General features: G+C 43.0%; 1 protein-coding gene across 2 annotated transcripts in view; it reads left to right on the plus strand.

Moving 5' to 3' along the window:
- The first annotated feature begins 5,472 nt into the window (after positions 1-5,472).
- SPPL2A (signal peptide peptidase like 2A) overlaps positions 5,473-21,047 on the plus strand; it is a 37,112-nt gene continuing 21,537 nt past the window's right edge. The window contains exons 1-6 of one of the 2 annotated variants that reach the window (XM_033166552.1): positions 5,473-5,872; positions 12,467-12,586; positions 13,222-13,404; positions 14,298-14,381; positions 16,651-16,784; positions 18,162-18,310. In XM_033166552.1, coding sequence (XP_033022443.1) covers positions 5,819-5,872; positions 12,467-12,586; positions 13,222-13,404; positions 14,298-14,381; positions 16,651-16,784; positions 18,162-18,310 — 724 coding nt within the window. In that variant the 5' untranslated portion in view covers positions 5,473-5,818. The remainder of the gene's footprint in view (positions 5,873-12,466; positions 12,587-13,221; positions 13,405-14,297; positions 14,382-16,650; positions 16,785-18,161; positions 18,311-21,047) is intronic. The other variant, XM_033166553.1, reaches the window with a different exon arrangement.

Consider the following 21,047-nt stretch of genomic DNA (forward strand, 5'->3'; position numbering starts at 1 on the left):
CAGGTCATAATATTGAGTGGTGATGGGAACACAAACAGTCCCTATATATTCCTCATGAACAAAAATTTGGATCTCTTGTAGTACCTCACAAGACTGGGGGCATATTGCAACTATGCAAGCTTGTAAACACTAATTTATATTGGTGCTCAAAATAATTATAGACCTCTCAGTGACTGCTATCGTGTAGGTTTGAAACCTTAATGAAAAATATGAAGGCCCAATTAAGTCCACAAACCAATGCATGTTTACTTGGGATTACATACAACTGAATTCACTTATACTTTCAAGTAAATATGCCTCAGCGAATGAGCCCTAACAGGAGAAGTACCGGTATATTTGAGAAGGGCTCCACCCAGAGGAAAACAAAACAATGCAGTGGTGATAAACCAAAGGAAATACAGGTTAAAACAGGATACTGCAATCTTCGTGCCTATATAAGGAGTGCATACCACATTTTAACCTTCATTTTAGGAAACTACACTGTTTAGAGAGTGGCTAGTTTAGAAGACTTGGTTGTGAGTTTGTTCCTAAATGTTGTTCTTTGTTTTGTAGCAGCTCAAATTTATTTCATTGGGCTAAGTAAAAATGGATTTGGTAAAATATGCTGTGTCTCTAAAATACAACTGATAGCTTTTACTCAAGAGCTTGCATTAAATCAACTCTATTTGGTACGGAATGATAAAACAAAATATCCTCATATACTATAGACTCTGGCTATTCATTGTTCAGAAGCTGTTTTGTGTTATAACTTCTGAAATAGTCTAATGAAATATCTTACAGGAGTTAACATTTATACTCCTGTAAAAGTCTTTAAGACCTTTCTGGTGACAGTTTTGCAAGATCAACAAAAGCTTCTGGAATTTTGTAAGAATGACTCTTAATGTCAACTAATCTGTTATGTTGCCTAGTTAAGTGTTAGTACTGGAGAGCTTTGTCTTCAATAATTGCTCACAGAATAGTTGGCTTAAAAGGCACTTTGTAGCTTTAGGACACCCTTTGTATTTCTTTGTATGATACCATAGCATTGAGTTGCTATCTTTATTATATCCTCTCTATAGTGTACAGCATGCTGAGTGGAATCAGGTTGACTGTAGTCTTAAACCAGGAGTCAGCAAACTTTTTCAGCAGAGGGCCGGTCCACTGTCCCTCAGACCTTTTGGGGGGCTGGACTATATTTTGAAGGGGGGGGGGAATGAACAAATTCCTATACCCCACAAATAACCCAGAGATGCATTTTAAATAAAAGCACACATGTCAAAACACGCTGATTCCAGGACTGTCTGCAGGCTGGATTGAGAAGGTGATTGGGCAGCATCCGGCCCCCGGGCCTTAGTTTGTCTACCCATGTCTTAAACCATGAGGACTTGCTCCCTGTCCTTGTAAAGCTAACTGTGGCAGGAACTACCTTCATGTTAAAACATTTATTCTTGCTATATAAGCTCAACATTTTATGCCTTGGCAACACCATGGTCCCTACAGTAGCCCTACTCTTTTAGTATGGCATAGCAAGATGCATAGAGGTATGGTGAAGAGTAAAGTTGCTTGATAGAGTTTCAGATATTTTAAACAAAACCAGGAATATTTTTTTCCATTTGGGCAGCTGGATAGGAAACAACCTGAACAAAATACAGTATTCTAACCATGCAGTCCTAATCATGCCTACTTAGCAGTAAGTCCTATTGAATTAAGTGGAGCTTACTTCCAGGTAAGTGCGTTTAGGATTGCCACCCTAGGTAGGTTGCTAAAAGCTTGAAGTAAACTGTACAGTATGTTGATTTTTGAGTAGTATGGTGCTTATCTATGACAAGCCTAACACATTGCTTTAATATCTCTCTTGAGGCCACTGAGTGCTTCCATCACGGAGTTCCTCGTTTGTTCTAATTGCTGCATTGGTGACTAGCTCAAAGTGGTGAGTTGAACCGTGAATTAAGTTCCAGCTGTTTCCCTTCAGTAATACAATGACTTTAATTTACAGAAGATCTTGTGATCCTGGAATAATAAAACAAATCCAGAAAGCGTTGGCAGCACCTGTATTATAAGCGCAAGCAGAATTGGGGGAATAATTATTAAAGCTTGCTTAGTGACATTAATATTTTTAAAGGAAATTTACTTCCACGGGAATTGTACCGAACAGCACATGAAAGTTTTCATTATGAGGAAATGGAAAGTGAGCCTAGTTAAATAGTGGATATTCACAATATAGGTGGATTATAAACAATATCAACTTGAGAAGCAAAGTTGGGTTCCAATAATTCTGCATTTATGTGTAATGTTTAGAACAGCTAACAACTATGACTGTCCCAGTTTTATAAATCCAAACCATCTTTTTGAATGAGACGTGTTTTTATTTCTCGTGGTACTCCAAAGAAGAGGCCTCCAAGACTTGACAAAACAAGATAGGAAAACCAATGAACTTTGTAGCCTACACATTACCCCCCCCCCCACGTTGGAACAAAAGAGATGGCTAGGGCCCTTCCATCAGTAAGTATGTGCTTTAATATGTCTTAATAACTGGATTATCTAATATTGGTATGATAATTTATTACTTCTTGAAGATCTCAGTTGGCTCACAGTTTGGACTGCAGCCATCTGCATATCAACTTGTGAGTAAATCCCAATGAAAACAGTGAGATGTGCTTCTGGGTAAACATGCATATAATGGAAGGCATGGTTGTTGCAAAAAAGAATCTTTAGTATTATTGAGTAAAGTGTGTAACTTAAAATTCTTTGCTTGTTTATAATCCTGCAGGGTTCCTTTAGATGGAGAATGAATGACATGCTGCTTAGGAAAGAACAGATAGTTAAGAAAGCCCAAAAAACTCTAATGGGTTACTTTTATTGAAATACGAACACTGCAACTGATTTGAGAGTCGCTTGGGACGCAAGCAAAGAGGTCATGAGAGGTTTTCTAGTCCAGCAAAATTCATTCTGGAAAAAAGCTCAAAATGAGGGGGGGGGGGGAATTGATTCTGTCTCAATTGAAGGAGAAAGAGAAAAAGCTTAGAGCCAACCCTAAAAACCAACAGGTTCAAAAAGAGATCAAAGATTTGCAAGTACAGTATTGACAAACCATCAATCAAGAGACTGAGTGGAAGATTAAATTAAGTTAGATGTCATGTGATATTAAGCACCATAATTCCAATGCAATCAAATAGGCTGAGGTATACTTAATTCTAAGATGGGGGTACAAATATCACATTTGTTGGCATCCATCTGCATCAAGAGTCAATGGAGGATGTCTCTGGGGATGAAGTCAAACTGCTGCATTAGCAGCACTGAAGTGACCTCCCCCAGGGTGCAAGACTGGGCTGTGTGTACAGAGGTGCTGGGCTGCCCAGATGAAAAAACACCCCCCCCAGCCATGCTCATGTGGTGCAAAGGAAAGCAGAGCAATAGGTATGGCACCAGCGTGGCTGCATGAACTGCTGGAAGGAGGCATACAAGGTGCCATCCCACTGTCTTAGGGACTCCACTCTGGATTTGTGTAGGGTTTACTCCTTACACACAACTTCACCTGTATCTTTTGGAGTGGCGAAACTACAGAGTCATCGCCAGCCTCTACAACCTGCGTCATGCTCCACAATATCTATCACACCCCTCTGTGGCAACGTTCATGTTGCAGACTGGCAAGGCTATAATTATTACATCTATGCTTGACTTTTGTCTGCCTTGGGACCTTGATCTGTATTATGTGGATCTCATGTTGATGTCATATATTTACAATTGAATAGTTGTACCCATCTATTATTATGTTTGAGTTCTATATTATATCTGTTTATATGTACAATTGATGAAAATTGAGATTACTTTAGCAGCCGGTTACGATCTTTGTGTGTTTGGTATAAAGTCAGTCGTGACCTTGGTTCTTTTAGGGTTTATTTCTTAGCCTTTTCTTTTTCCAAATATATCCCACAAAGGAGTGGAGGTTTAGGATCAGTTTTTTCCTCCTCCTAGATGGGCTACCTTCCCCAGTTGACAACCCCCATCTGCCCATCACTTCCCTCTACAACGTGTAGAAACCGCCTTGTTGACCGTTGGAGCCACTACTGGTCTCATCCACTCAAGTCTGTTGGAACCTGTCTTTGCATGCAGGAGATGGACAAGTCCCTAACTCACTGAGGCTTTGAGACCCACTGGCTACCCTCCCCAGGTTTAGCCAGCTAGTCAAAGCAGTTCCCAGGGTGTGGTTGCTGTCACATGCTGACAGCTTCTAGGAGCCATAAGTGAGAGCCGAGTGCAGTATGGGGACAAGGTGGGCAAACTACCCTAGAAGGAGCACAATATGTCCCCCCACCCCATATACCCAGAAAAAAGGAACACAGGTGGTGCTGTGGTCTAAACCACTGAGCCTCTTGGGCTTGTGGATTGGAAGGTCGGCGGTTTGAATCCCCGCTACGCGGTGAGCTACCGTTGCTCTGTCCCAGCTCCTGCCAACCTAGCATTTTGAAAGCATGCCAATGCAAGTAGATAAATAGGTACCACTGTGGCGGGAAGGTAAACAGCGTTTCTGTGCGCTCTGGTTTCCGTCACTGTGTTCTGTTGCGCCAGAAGCAGTTGTCATGCTGGCCACATGACCCAGAAAGCAGTCTGTGGACAAACGCCGGCTCCCTTAGCCTGAAAAGCAAGATGAGTGCCGCATCCCCATAGTCACCTTTGATTGGACTTAATGGTCCAGGGGTCCTTTACTTTTACACCCAGAATCACCTGCATAAAGATGGTAAATCATAACATTTCTTCTCCTTCCTGTCTCTAAACTCATGCTTGGAGCAATGATTTCAAATAACATTTGACTGTGTAACCTGAGTACCATATAAATCCACTGGATGTTAGTAGATTCCAGTAGGGCAGGACCACACCTGGGGCAAATGACAGGCAACCTGGAATGTCACATGCATCCAAAAAGGGCGACATTGAGCGCATGATTACCAAATATTATGAGTTTTACTAGCCTCAGCAGAACATGCATTCTTTCTGTCCAATATAAAGATTTGGCAGGGGGCGGGGAATGTTACACTATTAAAACAAAGACCAAAAGACTTGTCCTTGGGCCTTCTGAATAATTAAAAAAAACTCTTTAAATTTTAAAAATCTTATGCCCCACTTATTCTCCCAAAAAGCTCAGCTGGGCTTGCAACGTAAGAAAATACGGGGAGGTGGGGGAGGAAAAAAAAAGAGAATTTCAAGTGTTTTTAAATCGTGAAATTGCTCTGGAGAGGTTTCATATGGAGCCATACACCTAGTGCCGCCTTGTTTCCTTTACAAAGCGAAAGGGAAGAAAGACTTCGGTATTAGGCGTGTTTTGTTTTGGCTTTTGGGCAACACTGAACAGGCGCAGGAACCCCGCGAGGAATTCTGAATATGCTCAGAGAACCGTCGGCCGCTCCAACTCGCCACATTTCCCTACCCGACAGCCCCCAACCCCCGGGGCCTTAAAAATAAGCAGCCGTCTCTTTTTTCCCGCTGCCCAAAGGCTTCGAGGGCTGCCCAAGAGAGACCTTTGAGACATCGTGGGCTTCCCCTCAGGCGAGCCGCCTCTCCCCGCGGCGAAATCCCGCCCAGAAAAAGGCGACCCGTTGGGACTCGCTGCTTCAAGACGGCCGGGCGAAACGAAAGGAGAAGCGGAGGAGCTCGGCGGCGAAGAGGAGGCTGGCTGGCTGGCCTCGCGGATACGACGAGAGAAACCGGGGCGTGATTTCGCTTGGGTCGGTTTGTGAGTTAAGAGAAAGAGAGGCGCGGGGGAGAAGGGCCGGAAGGTGCTGCGAGGGAAGAAGACCCGTTTCCAGCGGCGGCGGAGGCGGCGAGGAGGCGAGGAAGGAGGATGGGGGCCGCCCGGCTGCTCCGGGCCGCCCTTTGGGGCCTGCTCCTCCCGCTGGTAAGGGGTTTGCCTGGGCCCGGAAGCGGGCCTCCGAAGCACCGGGCGCCCGTCGTGCTGCTCCGGCATGTCCCGGGGTGGAGGTCTGGGCGGCTTCCTGAGGGAAACCGGGGAAGCTTTCCTGGGGAGGGGCGTTTCTGAGGGGCAAGGGGATCGATCCCGTGTGTCTGTTTGCGATACCGGGTTCTTCTAAAAGGCTTTGCCACGTAAACAGAATCACGGCCCGGGACTAACGAAACTTATGGCTGTGGGTAGATCTGGGGGTGGGGGGGGTGAGGGTGGGGAGAAAAAAAGAAACCTCCATGGCTATTGGTAGGTCGGGATGAGGAAGCAAACCGGTACCGTGGCCATTGCCGGCGCTCGCGGCTTGCCTCCCTCCTCCGGGGGCATCGGATTGGGAACTAAATGTGGAATTAGAATCAGTGGGTCCCAGCCTTTTATTGGCCATGCCTCACCTAAGCATCTCTAAAATCCTGATTCCTACCCCCCCCCCCAATATTATTTTTTATTATTCAAAAAGCGAGCTCCTGTTCACGTGGAGGAAGCCTAGAAGGACACTCACTGTTAATAACTTATTCTGGAATTGCCCCCCTTAAAAATCAAATTGCCCCCCCTGCAGGGCAGGTGCCCCACCTTGGGAACCACAGAGATCTGATGGGAGGTGGTGTGGATTTATTTATTTATTTTTAAAACCTGGCTGTTCCTATGAATTCACAAAATGCCTCCAGTTCTAGTAGGTAGGGCTTGGTTATGTCAAAGATTCCAGGATGTAATGATGGGTCTCTCTCTGTGTAGACCTTTGCTGTAAGTGTGTATATATATGTGTGTGTTTGTACACACACCCTGGCATGATCTCATTCAGCGGCTGTCGGGATAACCGCAAGTCCAGGATGCAGGTCAAGTTTTATCCTTGCCCTCCCCAAGTTCCCAAGTACAGCATTCCCCCTCCCCTTAGAAAATTATCTGCATCACCCCAACCAAGGTTGTGCTATTAATGTGCTGCAATGGCTCTTAGATTGTTACCAGGCCTAGATTTGTATTTGCAATCACTAATGCCGTTTTAATTTAAATAAATGATTTATTTGTTAGTTAGTTAGATTTCTGCAGCACCCTTCAACTGAGGATCGCACCGGTTTACAGGGTAAAAACACAAAAACTCATAAGGTTATGACAATAACACCACGTGCACTTTAGGATTGTTTACTTAGCCAAAGACCTGGGGAAGATGAATGTATTCACCTGGCATCTAAAGATATGTAATGAAGGTGCCAGGCAAATCTCCCTGGGGAGAGCATTCTACAAGTGAGGAGCCAATGCAGAAAAGACCCCTTCTCATGTTGCCACCAGCTGGACTTCTTGTGCAGCACACAAAGAAGGACCTCAGTTGATGATTGTAGGGTCCAGGTTGGTTCATATGGGGGAGAAGTGGTCCTTGGTGTATTGTGTCCTGAGTCATTTAAGTCTTTCTAGGTCAAAAGTAGCACTTTGATTTGGGCCCAGAAATTGGAAGCCAGTGCAGTTGGGCCAGGATTGGTGTTCTATGCTCAAACCATCTTGTCCCAGAGAGCAACCTGGCCACTGAAGTTTCAGAACCATCTTCAGAGGCAGTCCCACATATAACAAGTTACAGAAATCTAACCTAGACATTACTAGAGTATAGACAACAGAAGTTTGGTTATCCCTCTCCGGATAGTGCAGCTTGGGCTACCAGCCAAAGCTGATGGAAGGCACTCCATGCCACCGAGGTCACCTGATCCTCAAGGGGCAACAAGGGAACCAGAAATAACCCCAAGCTATGTACTTGCTCCTGCAGAGGGAGTGTAAACCAATCAAGAGCAGGCCACCTCCCATCCAAATGGTCCAGGGGAACCCCCTACTAACAGTGCCTTTGACGTATCTGGATTGAGCTTCAGTTTGTTGGCTCTCATCCAGTCCACGCAAGAAAATGGTCCAGCACTTCCCATTCTACACATACAGATATAAAGGAGAAGTAAAACATCAGGAAGAGCTTTTTGTTAGTAAGAGCTGTTTGACAGTGGAACAGCCTTCCATGAGAGGTGGTGGATTCTTCTTCCCTGGAGGTTTTTGAGAAGAGGTTGGATGGCCACCTGTCATGTATGTTCTAGTTGAGATTCCTGCATTGCAGATGGATTGGACTAGATTAGCCTCTACAATTCTAAGATTCTTTTATTCTAAGTAGCGCTGTGTGTCATCAGCATACTGCTGACAATGCACTCCAAAATTCAGATGATTCCACTCATTGCTGAATTGCTCATTGAAAAATAGATATTTTGGGTATCAAGATTTAACAGCTCAGATTTGGAGTATGGTATAATAGTTAAAGGAGGCATGCTGGAACCAGCATAGTATAATGGTTTGAGAGCTGCACTAGGAATGTGGAGACTATCTCTTAGCCTAGCCTACTTTCCAGGTTGTCCTGAGGATGAAAGCAAGATGAGCACCGCAACCCCATAGTCGCCTTTGACTGGACTTAACTGTCCAGGGGTCCTTTACCTTTTTACTAGTGGTCTGACTATAAAAGGAAGGTTCCTCTATTCCTGTGTTGTGATCAGAAGGTTGGCAGTTCGAATCCCCGTGACGCAGTTAGCTCTCATTGGTCAGTCCCAGCTCCTGCCAACCTAGCAGTTCGAAAGTACGCCTGTGCAAGTAAATGATGTTTCCGTGCACTCTGGTTTCCGTCATGGTGTCCTATTGCGCCATAAGTGGTTTAGTCATGCTGGTCCCATGACCTGGAAAGCCGTCTGTGGACAAACGCCAGCTCTCTCAGCCTGAGTCACCTTTGACTGGACATAACCATCCAGGGGTCCTTTACCTGTTTACCTTTTTGTGTCCTGTCATTACAACCCATAATAAATTCAAATGTATAACATTCTGTCCAAGGGTTGGTTGGTTTTCTTGTTACTGGTGTCCTTTGCTTTCTCCTCCTTTTATATTGATTAGACTACATATACCTTTTGAAAAATAAATGTTGTTGTGCATCCCAAATCCTCACATAATCAAGGATCCTTTTTACGTTCCTTTACCCCAGGTATGGGAAACCTGAGGCTTTGCAGATATTGCTAGTCCAGCTCCCATCAGTTCTAGCAAGCATGGCCAACGTTCAGCAACACCTGGAGGGCTAAAAGTTCCTCACACCTGCTTAACATTAAGAAAACTAATATAGGGGGCTTATTAAGACGTTCAAGTATTAATGCTGAACTTTTGCATAAATGGTTTGTGTGTGAATAAACGGTAAAGGGACCCCTGACCATCAGGTCCAGTCGTGTCCGACTCTGGGGTTGCGGTGCTCATACACCACTACAAATGCCACCCCCCCCCAAAAAAAAATTTGGGGTGGAAAGTGAGTTTATATCTTCTAAAAGAAAACTAATAAGCAGTGGGCCTGGTGCACTCAGGTGGAAATATTGAAAAGATGCTGTGGAGAAATTGCTTAGATTTGGTATATATTTGAAAGTCTTTAGTAATGAAGGAGGACAAAACAAACAGCCTGGAAGAGCGATACTGTGGGACTTAATAAACCTCTTGAAGTATTTAATTATATTAAATAGTTGTACATTTTGCTGGGGGGGGGTTTGGCCGATCAAACTCAATACCGAAAACAAAGCACTGAACACAGTGACAACTTTATGGGATGTGGTGTACCCTATATCTAAATGGCTCGGGACTGCAATACCTCAAGGACCGCCTCTTTCCATATGAACCTACCCAAACCCTGAGATCATCTTCTGAGACCCTTCTTTGTGTGCCGCCTCCTCGAGAGGTTCAGAGGCTGGCAACACGAGAACAGGCCTTCTCTGCAGTGGCTCCCCGTCTGTGGAATGCCCTCCCCAGAAAAGTTCGCCTTGCGCCTTCATTATACACCTTTAGGCACCATGCAAAAACTTTCCTTTTTAACCAGGCCTTTGATTGATCTGATTGACATCCCTTTTAAAACATGGCTCTTTTTGGAGGGTTGTTATTGGGTTATTGTTCTTATTTTAATTTTATATACAGTGGTACCTCGAGTTGCGCAACTAGAGTGCCTTTTCTGCGCATGTGCATGGCGTGATCAAGTACTTCTGCGCATGCAAGAAGCGTGCAGATGGCTTCTGCGCATGCGCAGGTGGTGAACCCGGAAGTAAACACTTCCAGGTTTGCCGTGCTCGTAAGCTGAAAGTCCGTAAGAAGAGCGAAACGCAACACGAGGTATGACTGTATTGTGATCTTTTCTGTATATAAATTCAATCAATCAATAAAAGTTCTTGTGTCAGACATCAGTAGCAGCTTGCTAAAAAAAAATCTACTTGTCTAGATCAACCTAAGTGCTTCCTGCTCAGATATGTAGGCTCCGTTTGAGGTAAAGAGACCTGCACAGTTAATTCTGTTAACATTCTTCCATGAGTGGGATTGAGGAAGAATTCTGCTACATCAGATTTCTCTGTCAAAAATCCTTGATAACTGCAAAGGGACAATTCGGAGAAGAGTTAGAAGGAGAAGCTTAACCCTTTCCCCAACTTTCATTTTCCCACAATCCCTCCCTCCCCACTATAGGGTTGTACAGTTAGGTGCATTCTCACAAATGCATGTCTGGAATCTTGTTTGGGAGTGAGAGGTTAGGGGGGAGTTGCAGGAGAAAGGTTTCAGGAGTACTACTTCTAGTGAAAAGTACCATTGGGAGGAATACTTTCTCTGAGAAGCAGCAGTTGTTGCTGTTTCATTACACACATTCTTTATTGTAACATGTAATTCTGTCCTTGGATGAGTGCTAGAAATATGAATGTTTTCACACTTGATTCTGAAGTATTAAATAAATGTTTGCTGAAGCTTTTTAAATACTCTGCAAATCTGTATGAAGCAATTGATGCTTGGCAAGTATTGTTAATATACTGTTACAATATGAGAAATCTGAACATCCACTAATATCAGGGGTCAGCAAAGTTTTTCAGCATGGGGCCGGTCTACTGTTCCTCAAACCTTGTGGGGGGCCGGACTATATTTTGAAGGGTGGCGGGAATGAACGAATTCCTGTGCCCCACAAATAACCCAGAGATGCATTTTAAATAAAAGGGCACATTCTACTCATGTAAAAACACACTGATTTCCGGACCGTCCGCGAGCCGGATTTAGAAGGCGATTGGGCCGGATCCGGCCTCCAGGCCTTAGTTTGCCTACCCATGGCTAATACTGTTGGTACTGTTTTCATTTCATCTCTTGTGCAAGCTGTGTTTGGCCTATCAAACCCTTGCTTCTTAAACAAGAGTATGTTCAAGTTCCGGCACTTTTGCGCAAGCCTGGACGCTGCAGTTGATCATAGTTTCCTGTTATGCTTGGACCAGAAAACTATGGTTAATGGCTTCTAAACAAGCCAGGATTTCAAAGCATGGTTTAAAGTTATCTTGGTCTGGAAGCCCTTAATAGTAGTTCCTGGTTCATGCATAATAGGAAGCTCTGGTTATTCTTGTCTTGCTGGTTGGTTTCCCATCTCACACCAAGGCAGGAACATAGGTGCATGAAGATCATGCTTAATAATCCAGGATTTTATGGTCTCAACAAGGAACTACTGCAATGCACTACTACAGGTATATGTTGGGCTGCCTTTGAAAATGGTTCAGAAACCGCAGCTGGTGTAGAAACAGCTCAGAAATTGAAGCTGGCCAGTTGTTATATGTTCAAACACTGATTCTGGAACAAATGCGCTGGGCTACCAGTGCTCAATTCAGAGTACTGGATTTGACCTATAAGGCCTATGCAGCCCAGGACTCCAGTGCTTTCCCCAGGAAGACATGCCTGGCACCATCTTTCTTTAGGCACTAGGAAAGGACTAGGAGAGCCAGTGTGGTGTAGTGGTTAAGAGCGGTAGACTCGTAATCTGGGGAACCGGGTTTGCGTCTCCGCTCCTCCACATCCAGCTGCTGGGTGACCTTGGGCTAGTCACACTTCTTTGAAGTCTCTCAGCCCCACTCACCTCACAGAGTGTTTGTTGTGGGGGAGGAAGGGAAAGGAGAACGTTAGCCGCTTTGAGACTCCTTCGGGTAGTGATAAAGCGGGATATCAAATCCAAACTCTTCTTTTTCTTCTTCTTTACCCAGGCTTTTGGCTATTAATTAGAATCAGTAAGCCCCAATGTGTTTTATCTGTTTAATTGTGCTTCTTTATTTTCATTGGATTTTCTTAAATGGTTTTAATGTAAGTCACCTTGGATCACTCTGTGAGGAAAAACTATAGTGGTATCTCGGGTTGCACACTCAATTCGTTCCAGGGTGCCGTTTGCACCCCGAACATTTCGCAACCCGGGTGGCACTTTCGCGCATGTACAAAAGCATGATATCGCACTTCTGCGCAGAACGCTTCTGCGCATACACGAACATGCACAGAAGCATCCGCGCTCCATGTTGCACTTCCGGGTTAGCGGAGTATGCAACCTGAACGTACGCAATACGGAGCGTGCGCAACCCGTGGTATGACTGTACTAACCAATATAATAACTCTATGAGATTAACGTGTATCAGTTTATGAAGTATATGGATTTGGATTGTTTTACCCTTTTGTTCCTGTCTTTATTTGTTCATGTAGAAAACTCTTTTTCAATTATAGGTCAGCGCCAGGCAAGGAATCGTGCATGCAATTCAGATCGATAATCCTCAGTTAACAAAGGACTACTGCATATATTATAACTCTGAGTGGACCTACCTTCCTAGTGCGTTAAAGAACGTTGTAAGTAATTATACTCTTGTATTTCCTAAAAATCAAGTGACTTTTCCTTGGGAAAATATGTTACAATCTTTCACATCCTAATGGCACAATCTCTCCATCTAGACTATGCCATGTATGGTATGGGTGTGCCAGAAAATGCCCTTGTAGTAAGGCTAGATCTATGTGTGCAACAAAATGTAGTGAGAATGAAGTGGTTTTGAGGCCTGAAATAGTAGAATGGTTTCAGATAATAGTTGCAAATATTCCCCTGGTAAAAGAAACTTGCTGCAGACAGATGACTAGTCTGGATGCTGGACTAGAGTTCTACTTGTAAGGAATGTTAACGTGGGGAAAACATGTAGAAACAGTACCCCATGCCAACAGTCTCAATGGTACAGTAAATACTCTGGTCCATGGGGTAACGAAGAGTTGGAAATGACTAAACGACTAAACAACAACAAAAACTAAACCACTAAGGTGTCTGGAAGTACATTTTCTTTGCTAATGACTTTTCAACTTCATATTGTCATGATCTTTATTTCATCTGTTTTCAGTAAATAATAAGGCTGTTAGATTAACTGGTTCAGCTGCATTACAGAATTCTCTTGCGCTTCCAATTTTAAATATTAATAAAATCTTTTTCTTTTGCATCTTAGACATATACGAGACTGGAGATCTTGACCCCCAAATTGCTTTGCAGTCCCTCGGATGCCACTCGTGAAATTGTCAAGGACAAAGCAATCGTCGTGTCAAGAGGAAACTGCACTTTTGTAGAAAAGGCAGAGATCGCTCAGAAACTCGGTGCGAAAATGCTGCTCATCGCCAGTGAAACTAGCATAGTAAGTGCTAATAGACATGGCTGCTTTTGCATGAAAAATGTTTTGCTTAAATTGTGGCGGTTGGTTTTGTCGCATTACTGTGGGTTTCATTAAGGTGGTGTTTTCCCCCTTTTTGAATCTGAGATGGCCACCTGACAGTAATCGAGAACTTGCCTAATTTTATTTGGCTCCTGAGGATCCTACCAAATCTTAATCTAGGGTTAGGATTGAAGGAGCAAGGCTTCGGTCAGTTGTAAAGGAGTTCTATATTTCGGTGGCCATCATCATAATACCCTTTCCTTTTTGCTGATATTGATGGTGAGAACTGAAGAGGGAAAATATTATATGGGTGATGGCAACAGATAAAAAGCTGGTGTACAAAATGGCACTCATAAAAAGCACTGCCAGGCACTTGTGCCTCTCCAGACAGCAATGAGTCCAGGACTGACCCCAAGCTGCATACCTGATTTTTCAGGTGAGTGCCATCCTGGACTGGTTGCATACAGGGGTAGTTAGGGGGTGGCGAGGTGGGCCCCCACCAGGGGCGCAGGTGATGGGGGGGGTGCAAAATCAGCTTTAAAATATGTCCATAAATATAAATATAAATATTGAATATTGCCTCATAAGAAATGGTTTTAAATAGAGGGTGAAGTGAATGGGTGGGGAGGAGGGGTTGGAGGAGAGACAGAAAGAAGAGCTAATTTGTCTGTGGCTAGGGGACGCAATCTGGACTGTTCTGCCAGGGCGCAAGATCACCTAGCTACGGCTCGGGTTGCATAACATGATCTAGATCTGCCATATTAATCTGCAGTAATATGTAGTATGGACCTAGGGATAAGACAGAATGTTTTAGTAGACTTTTAAGTAGAGATTGGTTCAGTAAAGCAGATGCATTATGAGTGTCCTTTTTCTAGGATACTCCTTACGGTAACAAGACTGCAAACATCACCATCCCAATTACACTTGTAAGAAATGAAGATATAATTAATTTGAAAGAGGTAAGTACTTCTCTGGATTGCTTCGGAAAATGGGAGTTGAAATGGGTTTGAAAATGAGGCCACTTCTGGGCCTCTTTCTTTACTCTTCTCCCCTCTTTCAGTACTTGGTCAGGTGAAATCCAATCAGATAAATACACTTTTTGCAGCATCTCATTGTATCTCCTTTGCTCTTTTTTTCAGTTTCTGATTGCTAGGATGGAAATTTCATAGATACTTTGAAGTCTCTGAAAATACTTTGCAATGTTGTCTTACTTCAGTAACTTGTTTTTTATCTGCTCTGATAAAAGAGCAGATGCTGGATGAAACATCTTTCTCCAAAACAAAGCACCTTAATCAAGGGCTGTATTCAACTCATTCCTACACAGAGTAGACCTACTGAAGTCAGATGTCGTGACTCACTCCTTTATTTCAAGGATTCTAGGACTTAGTTGGATACAATGACAATATTTGTACATTTTCTTCTCTGACAGTTACCTGACAAATTTCCTTTTTTTTTGTTTCTTTGTCAGCATTAATTTTTACCAATGTGTGTTCATTTTTCATTAGAACACTTGCAATCAGAATGAAGGAGCATGATGTACTTGGTTTATTAAATGGCTGTGGTAGATTATGCTTGCAGCTAAAATCCTCTTTTTTGCATCTTATTTTATTCATTCTGTGTTGCTGCTTTCCTTCAATAGTGATAAAGGTGGGAGGCAGTTTCTTAGAAGAATACAGTGGTCTGTATTGCACATTGCACTAAGTCACACATAGTTTAGCACAGGCCCCTGGAAAGGAGATTGTCGCTACTCCTCCCCAGTCTTTTTGCTGTTGTGCTGCACTGAGCTAAGTTTATGCTAAACTAAGCCATGCTAAGTTTTAGCATGTTGTCCGAACCCTGGTTCATCAGTTAGTTCTCTTAACACTAACCACATGCTGCAACAAGGTTTCTCCTATGATTTATTTCTCATGATTGTGTGTGAAGGAAAAAACTTAAACACGTTGCAGAGTTCCCAAAGAATAGACCAAAGACAATTTCATCCAGCAGAGCTTTACTGCTACTGAAGGCAAATGAGCATAATGGTCACAAATCCAATACATTCAGGATTGACACAGTCCATAAGAAATCCAGTTGCAACAGACTTACCTTAAACTTAACAATAACTTATGAGACTAAACCTTAACACTGTAGCATACAGAACAGAACACCGCATCAGAACAAAGACACAGAAAGTGAGTTCAGGCTCCTTCTGGCCTTACTATTATAGTCAGCATGAGCTTGTCAGAAAGGATAACCAGTTTAAACCAGCCGTACTCACCTTCCCAGAAGGAATAACCCAAACATCAGAAACCTTCTGCTTTCACACACACAATCTTCAAGAACCCTCTTGAATTAAGCAGAACAGGAAAGATCTCTACAAATCAGATCAATACTTTCTATACTAAGAAATGCAAACTGTCAGATTTGTCCAGGAGAGCTGAACCATGAACCTGGGTTCAGATGATACACTAAACCCAAGCGTGCCTTAGCTCACTGCAGCACAGCAGCAAAGTTATTGGGGATGAGTGCCAGTCATGCCCCCCTGAAAGGTCTGGTGGGGCCTGCTAAGGCTGTGACAGACTCCATTGGGCCCTCCTGCTGCTATGATGAAGAGGGCCTGACAGAGCCCACCTAGCTGCATAATATTGAGGGGGGCCGGCCCTCTCATTAACATTTTTGTGGATGCCCACGGCCACACAGAGATGGTGCTAGTGCTGCATGCTTGCATGCCAGTGTTAAGCCATGCTTTGGCTTAGCCTGACATGCAAACCAGGCCAATGGGTGAAGATTGAGCTGTGAATAGTTTTGTTGCTGCAGGCTTCTACATTCACATCCTGAATGAGAATTGCTTCTCGGTGGCCAGTGTTTTTGTACATTGGAGAAGAGTTTGTTCTCTTTTCTTAATTTTTTTTTTCATGTTCTCCCTGCTTCTCCACTATGTCCTTTCTACAACCTTGTGAGGTAAGTTAGGCTAGCAGGGCTCAAAGTCATCCAGTGATCTTCATGGGGTTTTTGAACCTGCATCTCCTCATTCAAAACTAGAACCACCCTAGCTCTTTTCTTGTTCAGGCTGTTTGATGTGCTGCAAATGACTAAAATACACACGTGTAAGCAAGTGAGTTCATAAAGGAAAGTGGATTTCCTTGCAAGGCTATGTTTCGGAATATCCCAGAATCATGATCAGATATTGAAATGTAAAGCATCTCTTTTCAACAGACATCTCTAATCTGATGCTTTTATAATTTCCAGGATCTTGGAAATAATGTGAACGTGACATTATATTCACCACCTCCCCCAAAATTTGACTTCAGCATGGTGGTTATCTTTCTAATTGCTGTGATCTCTGTAGCATTGGGAGGCTACTGGAGTGGCATGGCAGAGCTGTAAGTTTTCTTGGTTTAACCTTAATATATGAAAAGTTCCTGTTACGGGACAACACATTTGCTGCTACGGGGACAATTTTGCTTTGTTTGTTTGTGTGTTTGTTCTCTCTTTCTCTCAAACAGTTCCAGTGGAGATCTCTCTTCCTCTCAAACAATAAATTTGTGGGGATCAAGGTCCTGGTCTATAAGTTGTATGGGAAGTGCAAAAGATGGTGAAATCCATAGATTTGCAACTGGGCAGTAGACAATAGTTAGAGCATCTGCTTGTATGCAGAAGGTTCAATCCCCACCATCTTCAGGTAGAGCTCAGAGAGACCTCCGTCTGAAACCCTGGAGAGCTGCTGCCATCCAGTGAACTAGATGGACCACACAGATTTCTCAATACAGTGGTATCTCGGGTTACATACGCTTCAGGTTACATACTCCACTAACCCAGAAATAATGCTTAAGAACTTTGCTTCAGGATAAGAACAGAAATCGTGCTCTGGCGGCGCAGCAGCAGCAGGAGGTCCCATTAGCTAAAGTGGTGCTTCAGGTTAAGAACAGTTTCAGGTTAAGAACAGACCTCCGGAACGAATTAAGTACGTAACCAGAGGTACCACTGTAAATCCAGTATCCTGTTCATGGATAATTCCAACTGAGCAGGACAACCAGTTGGATACAACTCATTGTGCCGAAAGCATTCCCATAGAGAAGGCCCAGTTTGATGGTAGACTTGTCCAGCTTTGTTAAGGGCCTCCAAAAAGCATTATGGTCCACAAAGTCTGATTGGACCAGATTAGTAGCCCAGGCAAGTGCACTGCTTAGAAATGATCCGAATACAGAACAGAATCTCAGTATCTCACTAAAGGTGATGTTCAATTAGTATAAATATACACCATATCTATAACTGATAATTACTTGATTTTTATTTTGTAGTGTTTTCTCCACTGGGACACTTTTGGCACAGTGCCTGGAAAATACTGTTGGCACTGAAAAGCCACATTGACTGTTAAGTAATTATCTATGAGCCTGGGAAATCTGTGCAGAATTTCAAGTCTGGTGCTTCTTATGGGCATTTCTCCACCAGAACTACTAGAGAAAGCATTCCTATAGGGAAGTCCTAAGAGCAGGTGTCTTTTGGGACTTCAACGTATTAAGTTCATATTAATACTAATGAATGGACTAATAAATATTAAGCTCCGCATATGCCATAAGGTACTGTAAATATATACTGTATTCATTCTATGAATCATGATGTAATTTTGCTGAATGTTGCTTAGTTGAGAAAAACCAATCCATTACTAAAGCAGAAAGAAACGTCCGCATATTGATCTATGTTGAAAATGGTAACAAGATGCAGTGAGAGCCTATAACTACTTATGTTTACCCTCACAGTGAGAGTCTGAAACGGTCTTCAAATGATGGAAACAGCGACTCGTCAGACAGTGAAGAAAACGTGGTTTTAACTCCTATGACCGCTGTTTTCTTTGTTGCCATCTGTTGTGTTATGCTAGTCTTGATGTACTACTTCTACAAATATCTAGGTAAGGAGACATTTGGATTTATTACGGTCTGACTTTCTGAACTTGCCATGCCTTCTTAAGGCTGATTCCTGCTGAGGTGGTAGACTTGGGTCCGGGTTGCAAGTGGGGGCTTGATGACTGAATGCCCCATAAAAAAAGAAAGAAAACATTTTAGTGAGACTTTTTCCTGATATGCTTCATTTCTTATAGGGATGGATTTATTATTATTTATTAGTGTTTCCGGAGGAGTCTGGAGTGGTTCAGCCCCAATTTCAAGCTTACAGACTCTGTGAAAACTAGGGCCCTGTCTGAATTCAACACTGAATTTATGTAGCTTTATTTAGTTTTACGTAGGATGCTCCTTCTGTTCTCCTTCTGTTTGGTTTTATATATGCAAGTATATTCTCTACTTTTCCCCATAAGGAGGCTGTAGCTCAGTGGATTTTTTTATAATAAATATCCACTGAGCTACAGCTTCCTTGGGTGGGGGGATAGATAGATAAGTAGATAGAAAAGTAGATAGATAGATAGATAGATAGATTAAATAAATAAGTAAATAAGTAGAGTATATATATATCTATATATATATAAATGTTCCCATTGCGTGCGCGGCGGTTACCAACTTGCTCCGTAACCGCTGGACCAAATAGTATCAAATTAGGACACAGCATTCCATGGGAATAACATGGGATAATTAAATTTCAAAAAAACCACACCTGACATACCTAAAATAAAGAATAAACGCAAAAAAAATTGGCGCCCCATTACACGTCACCAGCAAAAGCGCTGAAGACTCCAACACTATCCAATAGAAAGCTGGATCTCCCGGCAGCATCACAGAACCTGCGTGGACAAAAAAACCTCTGTCGCTGGGCTGGAGGGGCGGGAAGGGGCCGTGGCCATTGGGGGGCCGGGCTGAGAGGGCAGGATAGGCCCAGTGGGTGGCGGAGGCAGAAGCCACTTCCCCTTCTCCTCCCCACCCACCTCCCCCTGCGGAGTCCAGGCTGAGCTTCCCTCTCCACCTCCCCTACGGAGCTCTGCCCGTTCCCACACAGGGAGGCTGAGGCGCGGCCGCTTCTCATGCAGGAGGAGCCGAGGACGGGGAGCCGAGAGAACCCCTTCCATTACACAAAATCAGCCACAGCAGGGTGCGGCCGGGTCAGCTAGTGTATGTGTATATATGTGTGTGTGTATATATATCTATATATCTATATATCTATAACTATATCTCCCCACCTTTCTTCTAAAGAGTTCAAGATGCATGGGTACTTTTCTCTGTAAGTTGCCTTGAGGGCTGTTGGGGTAAAAAGTTAATAATAATAATAGTAATAATTCTCCATCCTCCATTTCCTCCATATTTTATCCTCACAACAACCCTAACAAGTAGGTTAGCCAAATATCTTAGCTGTACTGTTTTTCAGCACCTGCTAATCTGTAATATTCTTTGATAACACACTTTTTAAAGCTGCTGGCTTTATTTATATTTTGAATTTTATTTAAGGTCAACTTGTTTTTAACTTCCAAATTTCATTGATAATTTTAATGTCTATTTTATGTAGATTGCATAGAGGCTTTTATGATTAAGCAGAAAAAATAAAATGTTAAATAAAATAAAATAGTATGGGAGATGATGACAGGCCTAAGGTCACCCAGTTATCCAGATATATGGTGATACTCCATATTTTTCCTCAGCAATAATTCAGTGTTTTTTCTCTCCATGGTGAGCTGAGACCACCTTGGGGAAATGGGAATTGTTTTTGTCATGTTCATATTTATGAATCTGCTGACGAGCCTCTGCTCATCTCTCTGAGTCAATGGGCTTTTGAAATTCAGGTCCAAAAACCAGGGAGAGCCCAAATCCAAAATTAATCGGGACTTGGCTTCTGCTTCTAATGAAGAAAAATCCCATCATTTGAGTATAGCAGTAATAGCATTACGTGTATATAGTTAAAGTGTCCAGATTTCCTTCACATGCATCCTGCATGTTGTAGTACAGACAATTTATTATTATTCCTGTTTAGAGACTGTGGTGGGAACTTATGCTGTGAGTGTGGCTTACCTAAGACTATCAATTGAGTGCATGACATAAGTGAAAGTCAGGCCAACAGGTGTCATGTAATTCTACTCAATATTGATCCAGAGTAGATTCCAATGAGAAAAAACACACTGCAGGATTCCCCAAAAATAGACCAGAGTCAATTGTATTCAATCCAGCAGAGCTTTGCTGCTACAGAAGGCAAATGAGCATAATGGTCACAAATCCAATCCATCCAGGATTGGCACTGTCCATAAGAAATCCAGTTGCAGCAGACTTAACTTAAACTTACAATAACTTATAGTAAGTCTGAACCTTAACACTAAGCATACTATATACAGAACATCACAACAGAAGGAAGAGAGATAGAAAGAGAAAGTGGTACCCAGGCTCCTTCTGGCCTTCCTTTTATAGTTAGCATGACCTTGACAGAAGAGATAACAGACCCAGTTTAAGCCAGCTGTACTCAGCTTCTCTGAAGGCATAACCCAAACATCACGAAGCTTCTGCTTGTTTCTTTCACACAGAGAAGCTGCCAGAACCCTATTAAACTAAGTAGAATAGGAAAGATCTCTCCACATCAGATCAATGCTGTCCGCACTAAGAAATGCAAACTGACAACAGGAAGGAGATAGCAGTAGGAGAGAGAAGCAGGAAAATGCATAAACACAACAGTGGCTGCAATCCTAGATATACTTACTAGGAACTGAACCCTGTTGACCT

Source organism: Lacerta agilis, chromosome 13, assembly GCF_009819535.1.
Source record: "Lacerta agilis isolate rLacAgi1 chromosome 13, rLacAgi1.pri, whole genome shotgun sequence".
In the NCBI taxonomy this organism is placed as follows: domain Eukaryota; kingdom Metazoa; phylum Chordata; class Lepidosauria; order Squamata; family Lacertidae; genus Lacerta; species Lacerta agilis.